Below are 17,783 nucleotides of genomic sequence, written 5' to 3'. Positions count from 1 at the left end.
TGCACTCAATCACGAGCTCTACTTCTGTATTTTAATTAAAAATAATGAGAAGTTTTGTTCGGACAGAAACTGTGGCAGGTGAGGACACGGTGCAGAGGGTATCCGTTCCGGGTTCCAACTGCGTTTACCCAGTCCCCATTGGAATTTAAAAAATAAATATTCGATACTAGATTACTACATTTTGTAGTCGGTGGGTTGGTGATACGAGTGGATCTGATAGGCTTCACTAGCACCATTGCCTACACAGAGTAATACCTAGCATTGGCTACACAGAATAATACCCAGCATCGGCTACGCAAAGTAATCTGGCCAGAAGTAGTCCATCAGCCACCAGATATGTATACATGTACTTCGAACAGACACCGGTATATCGGTGTATGCAGCCTGATACCCATAACGTGGCAAATACACCTTCAAGTACAAGTATGTAGCTGATCCCAATAGCAGCAGCCTCTGCCACAATGTGCCCCCACCAATCCTACACACCTTGACCTTTGACGCCCATCGCTAGAGGCGATGCTACAGCAGAGCCCATAGCAACTTGTGCTGGAACTGCACCATTCAACAGCTGGCAAGGCTGAAGAATTGACCACCACCATTCATTCAGGCTTGTCTACACCGCAAAGCTATTTTTAAAAGTCTGTCCAACAAACACACACACACACACACACACACACACGCACACACACACACACACTCACACACGCACACAAACACACCAGCACTAGCACACAGCAGCACAATATCGTTGCTGGAAAAGTGCGGTGAATCACTTTGAACTTTAATAGGAAGTGCAACATAGCAATAATATTATCGAAAACGTGAGCTGTGAAAGAACTTCCTCAGTCTACAAGTAGTTTTATCAGCATTTTTTCATCATAAAACTTGGAAGGTGCAAGCAAAGGCAGAGAGACAGACCAGTGCCATGGGGCAAACATGGTGCTTAGAAAACATTCTACAGTAGAACTGCTAGAAATCAAGTGAATACATGTGAATACATGGGATCTAGGCGAGAACACAATGAACACCTTCAACACATAATAATCATCGTATCATAGTGAAGCCTGCTTCCGATAAGGGGGGTTCTTTTCAATCAACAATGCAGATCATAACAACACCACCATTGCAACAAGGTAGTAACTAGACAATGTCCTGCTGGGCCAGCTTGGTGTGCAAAGCATACATACCCCATTCCTGTGTATACAGGGTTGAGCAGCAAATGCCTAGCAGGCACTAACCGCCACTAGGTGCAGGGAGACAACATCTGGAACTTTCTACAGATTACAGGATGTTATCGTGTATATTGACGACAAGCATACATAGAATTAAACACAGACAAACTACTAATACTAGTAATAACAGTAGCGTTACGTACGGTACTAATATGTGTGCTGTGCACAGGGCATGTACATAGGAACAGGCAGTGCGCAGACCAAATACATGTACTCTTGGTAATACTGGCTGGTAACCACTACAGTCATGCTGAAGTAGTGCCTGCATAACATGCAAGTGCCTGCATGCTATGCAAGTGCCTGCATACCATGCAAGTGCCGAGACTATCAAGCGGGGAGAGACAGAGAGAGTGTGTGTGTGTGGGGGGGGGGGGGGGGTACGCCTGGGAGCTTCAAACCGGTGCTTGCCCGCAGCCACAGGTTCACTGAATCAAGTGACAGGTAGCACTCACAACTGCAAACACAGATACACACACACACGCACGCACGCGCACAAACACACGTGCACATGAACACCCACACACATACAAGTACAAGGTATTGGCATCAGTCTCAACTTTTGCCGAGTGGTTGTGAAAAGAACACGCAAGTCTATACTTTGAAGTACATGCATGTTATTTCCAAGTTGTTAGTCAAATGAGCGAACTCACAGAAGTTTCCCTTTTGACGTCCTTCTCCTCGGACGGATTGTAGGACTCCGGCTTGTCAGGTGCCTCCTCGACAGTATTGAGGCGACGGGGCACTTGGAATGAGCTTGAGCCAGTAACATCCTCTTCACCTATGTAGCCTGCAGTGTTGTCCACTATTCCCAGCGTGCTATGGCCACCGGTTGTAGGCGACACAGTCATGTCCACAGGAGCTGGAGCTGTAGGAGCAGACGATGACGACGGTGCGGGTGCTGCCGTAGTTGAACCCGCTGCTGCTGCTACTGCTGCTTCAGAGCCTGTCAAACTGCTGGTACCGCTGTGCACGCTGGCACGGGGGTCTGTTAGGATGCTGGAGCGCGGCGACATGACAGGTCCGCTAATCATGGACGTGGTGCGGTAGTGCTGCTGCTGCTGCTGCTGCTGCTGCTGCTGCTGCTGTTTGGCGGCTGCTCCCACAGTGCTGGTGCTGGTGTTCCCGGACTGTGCACTGCTGGAGCTGTAACGGCTGGCAGAACCAACAGTCGCACCCGAACCAGTGCCGCTCAAGAACGACGAGCCGCGGGCACGGGACAGAGAGCCAGTCTCGTAGCTCGGACGGGACATGATCGGCTCATTACCAATCTGCACCTCCTTCATGCGCTCTGCAGAAGAGATATAACATTCACATGAAAATAAGCACCCCGCAAACAAGTGGTTTTCTCCTAACGTTGGAGCTCGTACTTCCTGCCGACTGACTGACATTTCACTCGCTTCACTGACTGCTGCCTAGAGGACACAAGAAGCACTTTTGTATGCTGAAGGCGGCAGTCATGAGTCAGTCAAGTGCCAGTCAGCCGGAAGGAAGTGTGAGCTCCAACATTAGGAACAGCCACGTTCCAAACATTTGTGGTTGACTGATTTCATGTTGACAGTCACAGCGTCTTTAGTGCCCAAAAATTGAGGGAAGAATATACTTTAGTCTGGATATTATAACCTGTCCTAAGCATTACTCTATTTCTACACTGTATCTACATGTACAAAAAGGCGAAATATTTCTGGCAATGTATTGCGCGTGTGCTATTCCAGTTAAACTTTCTTGTGTGGACTTTCTCCAATGATACAATGACTTTCCTTTACTATTGCCGCCGAAGATGCAAGTCTCAGATTTTACAAATGTTTGTTCAAGTTTAAAAAAATACTACTTGTATGCTTTTGTTTGTCTCAAACCATCCAAGATCTGGCCAGGCATGGAGCACATGCAGAGGACAACAGACATGCACTTGACCATAGAATGTACCAGCTCACCTTTGAGGCGCTCAAACTGACGCAGGAGGATGTTGTGCAGCTCGGCAACCCATTCATCTCGTTTCAGCTGACTATCAGCCTGTCCCAAGACGCAGTAGAAGAGAAAAGCAACCACCAAGTGTCAGAGGCATTGTCATGGCATGGGGAAATACCCTTCAATCATGACATCATGGGAAAGTACCCTTCAGCCATGACATCATGGGGATAATGCCCTGCAAAGAATATAATATATTATGACATGACTACTTTGAAATAAGCATGGTGTACAGGATACATTACTAGAATTACTAGAGTAGAATGTAAGTGCATATTAGATGGCAAGCCTACATGTGCAAGTCTATACATGTACATAGAGACACAGAGCTACAATACCAGGAGAATCATGGCTATGAGCGAGCACTAGTCAACAGCAAAGCCTACTGAAGCACTAGTCAACAGCAAAGCCTACTGAAGCACTAGTCAACAAAGCAGCTACACTCACGATCAAACTTACCGTCAAGACGATTGGCTTGGATTTGCGAAACGTCAGCTCAAACTTGTGCGGCGAGTCGGCAATGGTCTCCTTCAGTCCGAACTCCGCTACCTTGTATGATGACTTGAACTGGTAGACGGTGTCGGTTTTCTTCGATGTTTGTGCTTTCGTGAACATGATCAGATCCTCGAAAAGAAAGACGCGCCGCTTGTGGTTGCCCCAGCCGTCGGTGACAACAAAGTCATCCTGGATGCAGACACAGAGTGCAACACATTGCCAACATGACGCACCCTCATAGTTTTAGAAAGCCTAAACGACAATTTGTTGTACGCTGTACCAGGTGTAGAAGGTGACTGGAAAGTTGCTGCCCACTCCTACCTACCCTTACTCATACAGCTGGACTTCACATATCCGGACACCGTTTATCCAGAACCTGGATTATGGACTAGAATTTCCCAGGAGTTGGGATTTCAAACTTCAATCAAAATAATTATGTAGATAACGAGACTTTGAAGAAGGGGCGAACAACATGGAATGCTAACTTGAAAGTTGGTTGAATAGTTGACCTCCTTCCCAACCAAGTTCTTACCTGTCTCAGAAGAAGACCTTCCTCTGCCATGTTGCCCTACAAATTGGAGAATGTAAAGCCCAAAGCATGTCAATGGACACTAAAAGAAAGAGGTGGGAATCGACAGCACTGCATAGTAAGCTTGCATGATAGCAAAGGAAAGACGCCTTCAACATTTAGTAACGTTTATAGGAACTGGACCCTGGTCTGCTCATAATATTCCTGTTCACTTGGTGAAGTGGAACAAAAGACGACAACAACAACAACAACCACAACAACAAGACATAACGTCTTGGGTCTCTAATGGTTTTGTCACCATGACAATAATCTGCTTGTCACATGAATGGACGTACGGAGTATCCGCGAACTTGTGCCAGTATGAGCAGATCGTTACCATGGCGCAGGTGGAAGCTGACCAGCTTTGCGGCGCTCTCCAGTTCCTCGCGACTCGACCTCATTCTATCCGAGTCACCAGCCGTCTTCAACAAATCCTATTGGCAACAAACATATTTAGTGGCAGCAGCAACAACACAAAACTTATTTATAAAAGATGGTGGCAGCATTATCAGGAGGCAACACAGTTACACCTATGCATGCATGTACTTGGAAGTACATGCATGCATAGGTGCTAGAACAATCCAAACAACATCACAACACAACACAGTGGACACGGTAATTTTACAAGAATTGAAGCAAACAATGCTTGTCTTGCACAATCAGCAGCAGTAGCACAACAAAAAAAGTGGAGTTGCCTACTACTACTAATCAACCTCTGGACAACTACAGCATACCTGCAGACACTGGCGATACTTGCCCATCCTGGCCAGAGGTTGTAGCAGATATGTCTCAATAGGCTGTGGGTCCTGGAGACGCTCACTCTGTACCATCTACATGTAAGTTGCAAGTGGCACAATAAACATACGAGAGGAGTCAAGCAGCAGCATGTTACATGATCTCGTGACGATTCGCATCTTTAGAATAGAACATCTTCACCTCTAACAGCCAGTTGTGTGTGTGTGTGTGTGTGTGTGTGTGTGTGTGTGTGTGTGTGTGTGTGTGTGTGTGTGCGTGTGTGTGTGCGTGTGTGCAGCGGCGGATCCAGTATAGTCAAAGCTAATTTGCTGATACATGTACATCGGCACGCATATGGTTGCCAGTAGTCCATTTACGAAAATTTAGGGGGTTCCACGGAACCCCTGGAACCCCTCCTGGATCCGCCCCTGGTGTGTGTGTACGCATGTGTGTGTGTGTGTGTGTGTGTGTGTGTGTGTGCACGCATGTGTGTGTGTGGCTGTCCATGATGCTCGTTGGGGAGATGCCAAGACAACATCCAAAACAACGGATACTCTTTATTTGCCAGTGCCTCAAAACCATTAGGGTCCATCCATAATTATCGATCTTTTACACGAAGAGAAAAAGTTTCGTTTATGGGTTGGTGGGTCAAGGGGAGTTTCGTTTCGAAAAATATTGATATGAGAGACATGAAGGCATTCTTGCTGTCAAGTCGATCTATTTTTCGTTCAGGGGGGTGGGTGGGTGGGGGAGGGTCCTAACTAAACTTTTTCGTTTCGTGAAAATTATCGATAATGCCGGATAGCCCCTTATGGCTTGATGAAACATGGATTTTTATGTAACCCAATTTGCTTGCTCCGTAACCATGCAAGGTGTCTGTTTCTTCTCCCCTCCTCCAAAAAATGCTGATCCAAGCAGTACGATTCATTCGGCCATTGATAAGAAATGCTGCAAACATTGGGCAAACTACATTATAGTTCAGTTGGTATGGCCTGATGTTGCTGCAGATCGGGCAGATAAAGTCTCTCTGTGAACGGAGCACGGGCTGTGCGATGCATGCATACAAGTAGCCATGCGCAATTGCAAAGCAAAGCATGCTTTCCTCTCCTCGAACTGAGCGCCGCAATACCGATGTCCTTGAAATGCCAAGCTAACGCTTCTAACCGTGATTATTTTAGTATGTGTGTGTGAAATCGGGTGTTTCGATGGCCAGCATGTTATGCTATGCACCATAGTAAACATGTTGAAATAAGTCCTGTGAGAATCACTCCATGCCGTAGTCATCTTCATCAGGAGCAGCAGCAGTAGCAGTGACAGAAACCCATGCACAAAGTGCCGTACCACATGCACGCGCTCACACGTACGTACGTACACACACACACACACACACACGCACGTACGCCCGCAGGCACACACACACGCGCACACGCTGACATACTCAAACGATCACCATCCATACCCTGAAGTAGTCAGCATTCTTCTTGAGAAACTGCTCCTGTGCTGGCATGTTCTTGAAGTAGAGGGAGTACGTACTGAATTGCCGCTCCTGAATAGGTGTGGCACACAGGTGCAGAAGGCGTATTGAAGGATGAAAAACATGTGCGTTGAAAAAATGACTTGAACAGTGCGGAAACCAGGGATCGACAGACTTTCCAAAACATGATTTTACTTACACACTGTAAGAAGCATGCGCCGAGTTTCAGCGGTGCTCTCCGGATTTGCTTCAATGCTGGGTAGAATTGCCTGGAGCACAAGAAGCACACAGTATGAAACTTTTTTTTAGTTCATGCTCTTGGAGAACCATGGGCCAAAAGCGAACGAACCTGGTCCGATGTGCAGTGGAGCCAGCTATTCTTTTCTTCACACATCTTCCTTTACATTACCAAGACTAAGAAAATATCTAACTTACGATTGAAACGCTGGAAGCAAGCTGTACTTACATTTGATTGAACTCGAGTATCTTCTCAATGTTGCCAAATACTCCAGACTTCTTTCCAATGAGCGATGTTGGACGAGAAGAATCGTGGGAGAACGGGATCACATACTCCTGAAGTTATGTAAGACACATACAGAAAACATGAAGATCAACCCAATGTTTAAACTGCCACGCTTGGAGTAGGTTTGGAAAGGAAGCCTACTAGACTTGATGACTGAATGCAGTGAATACAGAGTGCAGTGTAGAGACAGTACATGACTGTATTCAGCCACAGCCGGACCTCCACTACTCACTCATACTGTTTTTCTAATTCTTGAAATGGTCTGTGCGGCCATAAGCTGCAAGGTATGGGCACAGCATCTTAAAAAAAGAGCAGCAACAGCTATGTCCCATTAGTGTGCGAGGATGATTGAAAAATCACTTCTCTAGCCTGCTATTCGGCTGCAGTGGGTGAGATTGTCAATATCTGTAGCGAAATACTCCCCTTTGCACCTTACAAAATCAAGTCATAATATACACTGTGAAAGTGGTTGATGGCACACAGAGTTCACAAACACACCCCACCGCCCTATACGGATATACAATACTTCTAATAGTAAATGAGGGCGCAATCACCATACAGAGAGAAGCAAGGAAGCCCGTGTCTCACAAGTCTTCAAAGCATCCACAAGCACACTTTGATTACCCTACGTTCTACTGTTGTCAAGAGAACATGCAAAACGCATACCTTTACGATACGCTCCAGGTCCTCAATGTATTTCTCTTCTTGTGAAATTAGTTCACCGATGAGCTCCCTGCATGAAAAGATCAATGAATCATAAGATCATAAGCTCCTTGATCAGGAGGAAAACTGGATGGCGTGAGGCATACTGGCATGAAAATAAACAGGGAAAGGGTGCTGGAACCTCAATGTGACACTGTCATGGATATGGTGAGTCACATTTTTTGCAAATCCAGAACCAACATCCATTTACATGTTTGTCCACAAAATGAGTAAATTCTTTTAGATTCGAGACATTGGTCAAAATGGCCACGAAACATTGGCGGGCAATGGTTGCAGTTGTTGCCAACCTCTTTAGATCTGACATGGCTGGCCAACCTTTAGATCTGACATGGCTGGCCAACCGGCATCAAAATGAGGTAGCTGTGACCAATTGCCACGGCTACTTTGTCCAGGAATGGTCACTTAAAATGTGACCTGCTGACTCTAAAGTATACTGTAGTGGTCTAAAGTATACTGTAAGACATGTATATATAACGAGGAAGCAAATCTAACGTTTTAACGGATGACATTTCTTCGTTATAATAAGATCCGTTGAGGCCGTACTGCTTCATATATGCTGTGTGTGGATATGGCAGAATACTGCAAGATCGTTAACATTATCTTCTCGTTAACCTATGAATTTAGGACAATCGTTAAATTTGCGACTCGTTATAATAACATGTCTTACAGTACCGTAGTGGTCTGAAGTATACCGTAGTGGTCTCGTCATTCACTTACTGTCTCTGCTTCATCATGGCCTGATATGCTGCTGCATCCGCGTCCACAAACTCCATGTTAGCGAACAGAGTCTCCTCAGTTGAATCCTGCAGGTTAATCAGCCATGACTCGCTAGCAGGCGGATAATCATCAACGCACGTCGACAGCTGTTTTGGCAGCTGACTACCCGGCAGTGGAATGGGCGGAATCAGCGCAGCTGTAACAGCGCTCACGGTTTCCGAAACATGCCTGATCCGCCGAAGCCACACACTGAACATTGACTCTGCTGTCGTTTCCGACTGCTCCTCTTCGTCCTCTACCACTGCTTCCTTGGCACGAACTTTCCTCGGTGGGGTAAAGGAACTTCCATGGTCGAACTTGGCTTCAGCGGATGTTAGGGCTTCATCACTGGCAGCTGACTGACCGTTGCTGCCGTTACCCTCGTCCATTGGCTCGTCCCCGTCACTCTCCTCTTGATTATCACTCTCATCGTCAGACAATCCAACCAGTGCAAACTCGTCCTCCAGTGCCTGCTGATCTTCCTGATTCCGCTGCCGTTGCGTACCACCACCTCCATCAGCCGCATCGGCACTGCCGTCAAGCTTCTGGTTTAGATACTGAATGCGCCACTGAAGGTGCAGTCGAGCGGTGTCCACCATCTTCAGCACAGCGTGGCAATGCAGGACCAGTACGCAAGGCAGGCCCAGCTTGGCGTACAGACCATACAGCTCCGTGACATAGTCATTCGGCAACGGTGACTTGTCATCAAAGGTGTCCAGGTCAAAGAGGCATGCTTGTACATCCTTGCTGCCAAAGAATTGTGAAGCCAGTGTGTTCAGCGTTAGTATTGCCCAGTTGACCAGCTGCAGAACAACAACAAACACATCACACTCAGTACCAGGAGGTATGTCCTTCGAGACATTTCATTAGCAAATATGGAACACATTGGAAGCACATTGTTGACATTCACAAGGCGATATACGCCTTGTGAATGTAAGCACACACCATATTATGGTGTGTGCTTACCAGCCCTGCCCGCAACTCTTTGCGAAACTACAATGCTGCTCAATGAAATCCGATCGTGTGAGTCAGGTAGGCACCCGGGGCTGTGTAGCCTTAGACCTGCAAACACTAATGCTGTGAACTGGTGCAGGGCGCACGGCTGACTCACTCAATCAAACTTCATTGAGCAGCACTGTATTGTGTGGCGATGGGGAGGGGGGGGGGGGGGTGTTGTCGTGAGAGCTAGCACTATTGGCTCATGGCAGATCACAGCAGAGCACTGGTTCCCCATCTTGTTGTCCCCAGTGTACCAAGCACTCTCTTCCTAAGCCAGATAAAGGTAGTACATGTAACCGCGATCTAGTACATCCAGATAAACAATCTAGGCCCTCGCGTGACGCATTCACCACCTTTCCAAGATATTCCTTATCTCCAAGGTGGCTCTCCTTGACAAGTAGAAGACTGATACACACCATGGCATTACTCTACATAGCAATCTGTGCTGGTCTGCACATCTCTCCCACGTTGAGCAGCACTCTATCACAATGTGTTGGAATGGTGTTCTCCTGTTCCTGAATGCTCTATGTCTTCCTTCAGTGCAGGTTGATTTTACACCTCAGCTAACTAACAGTAGCTCCACGCATTTGACCACAGTAGACCTATTTTGCAACGTCTGGATGAAGTTCCAACTTCAATTTTCTTGCCATTTCCAGCCTCATATGGGACGAGGAACAAGTGCACAAGGACGTACACTGAGGTCCAGTCTTTTCTACCCCAGCCAAATGCAGCAGGACAAGTCCAAGACACAATACACACCTGCCTACAAAAGACTATTATATCGGACATATCTACACCATACATCCTCAAATACTCAAATTCATGACATACGCAAGGTACTCGTCAATGTCATGAGCAGCAGCAGCAGCAGCCGGTGGGGCAGCATTGCACGCACAGACTGCACTTTCCACTCACACTCTGAGACTTCATATGGATAGCCATGCTGATGTTCAGCTGGTCACTCTGATGCTGTAGTGCCGCCGAGAAACATCCGACAACAAGCGAACACGGGGACGTATCGGATGAGCTGGCTGAGCTACTTATACATTGGCAGTTGTCCATGTAAGACTGCGGGATAACACATAAGACACACAGAATACAATACAGGTCAGACCTCATTAGAATTATCCTCGCTACACAGCATAAACCTCGCCGTAAGGTACGGAATGTGAAAGCCCCTGCCAAACTGACAGGTCGTAAACCTCCAATAGGAAACCATTTTCAGCGAATGAACTACAATTTACTCCAGCAGACATGATTTTTTATTCTTGTCACTACATAACAACAGATAGACCCCCCTCTCTCCAATACACGACCACCATCACTTACCTTGCACTGGCCCATGAACATGAAAAAGTCATTCAGAAGTTGCCTGGTCTCCCCAAGGCTCTCGCCAATGCGCATCATGGAAAAGTAGCCGGGTATGCCATGAGTTTGCACCTGCAATACAGCAGTACACGTCACACAAACTCCGCGTCACACATTGGGACAGTCTAGCCTCCTACTTTAAAACTACAAGAAGGAACATTTCAGTGAAGTTACCATACATGCAAATGTTTTGAACTCTCGGTACTGAAGAACATGCAGAACAAGGAGGAAAGAACTTCAAAGAAGGCATTGGTGTGTATCGCTGTATACATCATCCACCGGACCAGTTTCAAAGGTAGTGGCATGCCTGTAGTACTGCTGAAGCCCTTACCTTGGCGAGGGGACAGTCCTCTCCACCACAGCCAACCACCATCAGCTCTTCCTGGCCAAAGCCATCCAGGCCGGCTGCAGTCTGCAGCGACGTCTTGGCCTTGGTCAGACGATCAATGGCATCTCTTGTTCCGCTGATTGCTGCGCTATAGTGCGGGGTACTGGCCATGTTCACAACCATCTCGTCGCCACCTTTCGCCAGCAGCTCGCTCAGCAGCCGTGTACTATTGTTCAACATGGCTGGAAGACGCAGCGTCAGAATGGAAACGAGCAACGCCGCCTTCCTACGATTGATGTCCACATCATGAATGTTGACATCGATGGCAAGGGACTGCAGTGCTATGAGCTGCGCTTCTGCCTTCTGCAGACAGTCCTCGCATTGATGGAGGATCATTTCAAGGTGCTACATCACACACAGGCAAGCATGAACGCACGGGCACACACCACATACACACACACCGCATACACACACACGCACATGCACGCCGCACGCACACACACAAAAGAATATGCCATAAGGTTAGAGCTGCCAATTCCCAAATATGTCTCGAAGCAAACGGTGGACAATTGTATGCTATTGTCAAGTACAGCACAGCAGATTTTAAAAGAATGGACTGTAGAACTAGATAAGCTGAGAACAAAACCGTGCAAAGAATTTAGATCAATGATGTGAGGTGTGCAGACATATCAGGTGAGATTCGGCATGGAAATAAAAAGCACAATAACCCCCTCGCTACACCTCTCAGTCTTACCATCCGATAGTGTAGCCACTTTGATCGGTCAAAAAGAAATCCTCCACCAATGTCCAAAGGCTGCTGGTGAGCAGCTATGCTGTTTTCCAAGTCATCACTCCAGACTGTCACCACCTGCCAAATCAAATGTACAGCATGGATAGGCGAGTGTTGTCAGCATGTCCCTGGCTTACTGCACGACACTTTCTATTTTGAGCTAACACTAGCACTTACAGTCATTTAACGTTAGCCACGACCTGTGACCAAGCACTTTATCTCCCAAGCTACTATTTGACATGGTGCATGTTCAACGGGGTGCCAATATTGTTTGGAGCCTGAACTGATCCCCACAGTGATCCAGGGGCATAGCTCACGATACCTTCAAAGTGGTTACCATCCACTGATCTAAGCTATATTTGGGTGATTTCGGTAATCAAACATGAATTCACAATCTGCCTTGCACTTTTCCGGTCAAAATTGCTGATGTTGTGACCTTCAAGTAGGCATGCACCTTTCCAGTTTCCACATGGTATACATACTCGCACGCATGAATATTGCCCGGAGATTGAGTATGCATGAGTATGTAGATTTATGTTCACCCCGGTACTTCTATGAGACTTGATAGAAAATCACTGATAACATTGCTGAAAACATCCCTCAGTGGACTTTCTTACTATCAACGTTCTTATCTCATTATTGTGTAATCATCATGGTGTTATGACAGAGAATCATTCCTGTCAATTTTTAAATTAATTTAAAAAGCCATGTCTAAATTTCCACTGCTTCATTTGCATCGTGCAGGCTGAATCTCAAGGAAAGACGCTTAGTATCAGAAGCAAACACCAGCAGACATGTCGCTCCTCAGCTAACAGTTATGCACTGATTGGCTAACAGGCACATCATAGCCTAGGTTCATGTACAGATCATGCATGCAACGTTTACCTTGCTGGTGCAACTGCTCACGCCGGGCAAGGAGTTGGAGTCCACATCATTACGGCCACCATGAACTACCCAGATAACATCCGAGATAAGGCCTTCACAGGAAGAACTCTGCGACAGTGCACAAACCCATACAATCAGACCAAATCAAACGGTCAAAAAGATAGCAACAAGCTAGGCACCAATTGGGCACACGCGCTCACACACACACACACGGAGCACACATGTACACACAGCCGATAGCAAATGCTGAACTACTCCGAGCAGTTTCACACCCTAGGTATCTAACTGCTACGTTTGTAAGGACGTAGACTGAACGCCCCATAAATTCGAAGATACTTCGTAATAATTTTACAATCAAGGATACTAGTACATGCAGTACTGATGATGTAGGCATGGCCTTGTGGAATGTCCGCCAATTTTCATAACCTTACCAATTCGTTCAGGGCGTCCGCTAGTCTCTGTGCCATTTCAAGAGAGCTCATGGAAACCAGGACACAGAATGGTTTGGGATCATTGTTCCTCCACCTTGTTTGTCACCACCGACAGAGGAAAAAAAGCACAAAAAACAGTAATGAAAGTGGAGCCGAAAAAAAGAAGAAGAGAAAACCAATAACATAAAGCTGCCAGTAGGATCTACGCTCAAGCATGCACAGACCGGCTCAGCGCTAACTTGCACATGCGAGGTCAGCAAGACAAAGCCTTGCCAGTCTTTCGGCACGGGTCAGAAGTAAATAGGCAAATTGGCACGCATCAGATTATGTGTTTCACATCCTGGGTGAGATATAATCTGTGACGGCTACGGATCTCTCTTTCCATCTCCCTAGAAGATGTGATTCCTTGATGTGAACACCCCCCCCCCCCCCCCCCCTTACTAAGTCAGTGACTGCCAGATCGGAAAGATAACACAATCAAATAGCACATGAAACTCGGATGTTGAGCCAATAATAAATGTAGAAAGGAAAAGGGCATACGGATACGAGTTAACAGTGGTGGACAGTTGCTCTTAACTCGTATCCATATGTCCTTTTCCTTTCTACAAATAGCACAAGAGTGGGAGTTATGCTGATAATGATTGACCCGATTGACCCTGTACTCATTATAGAGCACAGCAGCCAGGGCCAGCAGGACATACACGTTACCTCTTTCCCCTCCTTACCGGTCAATAGCGATGAAGTAGTCGATCAAGCTGCGCACCTCAGACTTTGAAAACGCTAAAATATCACTGTCGTAACTGAGATCAATGAAGATTACGGGGTGTCCTTGTCGATCGGTGCTGCCTGTAACGTGTACATGTCCATAGCATACACAGATGGTGAAAGGAAGGTGGAAAGGGGAGAGCCCCGGGGTAGTGCACCATTTACAAAGTACACTGTGCTGCACATCAACATTGCACAATACACTCAGTGCTCTATGCCAACATTGCACAATACACTCAGTGCTCTATGCCAACATGAGTCAGCTAAAAGAAGAGGAAGTACATGTACAAACACTGAAGCAAACCTTAGGAGCCCATGTGTCTATACTCGCAAGCAGCCGCACTACAAACAAACAAAAAAACGCTAGCTCTGATTCCCTCCAACAGGCTCTGCCTGTTCTGCAGTGTGTAAAGGCTGATCAGGGACAGTTTCAAGTTTAAAGTGTGTCATAATGCTTGCAGTGTCTCAGTCAGTGTTTTGCAGTAAAAATGCATGCAGCACAGCATGCATCATGCATCATGCAGCATGCAGTCAAGGGAGACAATACTAGTACGACCGTGTCTGGCTATGAGCAAGGCCGTGTACACGACTAGGAAAGAGCATGCAAAATGAAAAACACTGCACGTGTGTGTGTGTGTGGGGGGGGGGGGGGGGAGAGAGAGAGAGGGGGGGGGGGAGAGGAGATATTCGATTATCTGTACATGTATACGGCAGAGGAAAACAGCACCATGGCACGAGTCCTACCTGGTAGCTGGGCAAATCTAGAGCAAAGCAGCCTGGCTGGCAGTGCATCACGGGCAGCATCAACCGCCTGGAAGCTTCCTGTGTTTTACACAGAAAGCAATCAAGACCAAACACATTTTATTCACTTGCTTCACATTGAAACACATCAGGATACACTATATATACAGTCCAAATTGATTCGGTTACGTCGGACCGGAATGTGCTCGTTTCCGACAAGCAAAGGCCTGGATTTCCTTCCAGCGTATCCTTACACACATCTGTCACATTGTTTGTTGCTCGGAGTCTGTTGATGCAGTGAATGCTCTGTGCAGCAGTAGGCTGTGATGTAAGTCATAATACGACAGTGAGTGGTGCCGCAGCCGCTGATAACACATAACCATACCGAGGTGACAGATTCTCATGCTTCAAAACAGATGGCTGTAGGAAGTTAATGGGCCATTGAAACTACGCCCGAACGCGGGGCACACAACGTTTTCGTCCAGATAGCCATGACAACATGGAACATGGCGGAAAAATCAAACGCTTGATACGAAAACGTAGACGATGTATCCATACCCCTGACCCTGTATCGAGATTCGTTCTGTCCTTCCCGGCAGTTTGTGTCCAAAAAAAAGCTGTACCCACAGCTGTACGAGCAGCGTGTACGTGCCTGTGTGAATGCACTTGCATGACAACGTCTCCCAGACTCCCAGTACATGTACGTGGAATACCAAAACGTAACGTGTATTCCAAAGTAGCATATGGCGTATATGCACAGCCTGTAAGAATCATAGGTTTTCACTAAGAGTAAGAATACTGTGTGTGTGTTTAGTTTACATTGCATGTGCGCTTTCACATCCAGGACTCGATAGATATAGCGGGTAGGATACACATCTAACCGTTACTTTACATCGCCGTTCCCGGAGTGATGGCAACGGAGACTGTTCCAAATTTCAAATGAAATAATATTTTGGCCACGTACATTCAGATTCCGTACTACTATTGGTAATCCAGAGCCAGTAATAATAATAGCTGCTACCGTGGCACGGACACAGGACGTGGCCAAATGAGACTATTGATACAAATAATGGAGAAAAGGTGTTTTACAGTATCGACGATCGAAACCACGCGCGATGAATAACGCACGTCGTACCATGGGTACCAACTACTGCTGCTGTGCCCCACCATCCACCTCAGGCCCAGGTGAATGCATTCCGCGATCCGGCCTTACCATTGCTAGCGGCCATGGCGCTGGGGAAAGTGCCAGCAAGAGGGCGCTGCTGGCGCGCACCGAGCCTTGTTCTAATTCACCTTGAAAGCAGAAACTCGGGGCATATAGCGTATGGGCTGGGCTCGTCGCCGCGACTGAAAGCGGTGCCCTCCAGTTCTACCACCGATCAAAGAGGAGAACACGCCGAACAAACAAGCACTGAAACAAGTCGAGCGCTTCAACTGTTCAACAAACTATTAGTTTACTTAGTTTTCTATCGAAGAACAAAATGTACATGAACGCAAAGAAGACCATTCGATACGTACAATGTCATAGTCAATACAAGATCCATATGCACAGCTAGCACCACGTGAGCATGCCGGCCGGATATTTCATAGCCTACATACTTTTTTTGTGATTTTGAAGGGTTTGGCCTTTGGGCTCACCTTTTTTTAGCGCAGGTAAAGCGCATGTATTGATGTAAAGAGAGTCGCGAGGCGCTAGGCCATGGCCATGGCCCAGGCATGCTACTGCTAGTACAGTACTTAGTACGCGCGGCATAGGCTAGGTACTGAGTATGCGTTTGGCCTGGCCCTGGTTTTCGCGCCTGAGCATGCTGAGGCTGAGCAGAGATGGCTGGATCATGGAAAGAGAAGAATCAGGCATGTCGACATCGTCGACAGGATCTTGGATTTGTACTTGCGTGCTGGATCGCGATGAGAATGACGTGAAAAACAATAGAGAACGTCAAAGCATGACAAAATAATCACACTGACGGTGTAAACGACCATGTGCACGTGTGACTCAGTCCCACGGCGCCAGCACCGACATAACTCGTTCGTGAAAAGAACGACTTTACGTACATGTATGATGTACCATTGTGTACTGATGAGTGATGTAGATCTACAATGAATACCGGTATGTAGATCTACCTGCTGCCTGGGCTATCATAAACCGGCACTGACTGTTCATATCATGGACATGTCACATCGTTCTGCCAAATGGGTCAAACAAGAAAGGCTACGCCTACGTCTGTCTTTTAGTGGTAGCGTATTATGGCCGGGCAAGTCAGCTCGACAAACCGGTACCTGGGTACTGGCGGTAGCTACAGCTGCTATCACTTCTTTGGCAATATTATCATAATGCGTATACTACATCATACATGCCCTGTGTGCTCTCTTCAACAAGACAGTCAGTCTGAGCTCAGTATTGTCTGAGGAGATGGGTACGGGTGCTGACAATCGAACTGACAGCCCACAAAAGTCAATGGGCCACCTGTTCACATGGTAGACCTACAGCTGAAAGGATCGAGGGATATCCGCTGGATTCCCATCCTTGCCCCCGGCCCAGGCAGGTGGAGCCTGGACATCTGTTCGATGGAGATTCGTCTCAACATGCCGATACTGACAGTCTGTGACTCGGTGAGTCATAACCTGATAATCAGCGGCAGTAGATCTACAAAGACTTTTTTTTTTTTTTAAGTCAATGTACTACAGTACCGGTAGATCTACATGACTGTACTATGTTGTTGTTGGTTTGACAGTATGAAATAAGGACGGTGGAGGACACCGACCGTGTTCGGAAACAGTTTCATGCTGTCAAACCAATAACGTATGTGAACTAAAACAAGGTGTATCTATGACTGTACTATTGAGTATTGTACTGTACTGTACTGTTTCCATTGCTATCAGGTTCGGCCTCATTTCCTCTGTGCTGCGCTGATGAGTTCAAAAAGAACGAAACAGCATGCTGTCCGCAGATTGAGTATGACTGTACTACATGTAATACTACTGTACATGTAGTCACTGAGATT

The 17,783-nt window shown here is 46.8% G+C and overlaps 1 protein-coding gene across 2 annotated transcripts; it reads right to left on the bottom strand.

Annotated features, from left to right (window-relative positions):
- Positions 1-745: 745 nt before the first annotated feature.
- Positions 746-16,340, bottom strand: LOC135805401 (uncharacterized). Of its 2 annotated transcripts, XM_065319430.1 has the most exons (21): positions 15,992-16,338; positions 14,782-14,859; positions 13,998-14,118; positions 13,273-13,366; positions 12,842-12,949; positions 11,921-12,034; positions 11,170-11,571; positions 10,800-10,910; positions 10,386-10,538; positions 8,433-9,274; positions 7,659-7,725; positions 6,936-7,042; positions 6,669-6,738; positions 6,455-6,541; positions 4,995-5,090; positions 4,557-4,694; positions 4,225-4,260; positions 3,657-3,881; positions 3,164-3,242; positions 1,883-2,520; positions 746-1,686 (listed from the first exon to the last, which is right to left on the bottom strand). In XM_065319430.1, exons 1-21 carry the CDS (start codon positions 16,005-16,007, stop codon positions 1,681-1,683), a joined length of 3,588 nt encoding a protein of 1,195 aa, XP_065175502.1. In that variant the 5' UTR covers positions 16,008-16,338; the 3' UTR covers positions 746-1,680. The 2 variants fall into 2 exon arrangements, with proteins under 2 accessions (XP_065175502.1, XP_065175501.1); XM_065319429.1 differs by lacking the exon at positions 746-1,686 and having other exon boundaries at positions 1,764-2,520; positions 15,992-16,340.
- Positions 16,341-17,783: the final 1,443 nt, after the last annotated feature.

This window comes from Sycon ciliatum, chromosome 1 (assembly GCF_964019385.1).
Source record: "Sycon ciliatum chromosome 1, ocSycCili1.1, whole genome shotgun sequence".
Taxonomy (NCBI): Eukaryota; Metazoa; Porifera; class Calcarea; order Leucosolenida; family Sycettidae; genus Sycon; species Sycon ciliatum.
Note: the sequence above shows the minus strand (reverse complement) of the source record. Positions and strands in the feature narration are given on the sequence as shown.

Coding starts and splice junctions, on each gene's coding strand:
- LOC135805401 (XM_065319429.1), bottom strand. Junction 12,035..12,841: donor TGAGCAGTTGCACCAGCAAG/GTAAACGTTGCA, acceptor TTGATTTGGCAG/GTGGTGACAGTCTGGAGTGA. Junction 7,043..7,658: donor ACCTGGAGCGTATCGTAAAG/GTATGCGTTTTG, acceptor ACATAACTTCAG/GAGTATGTGATCCCGTTCTC.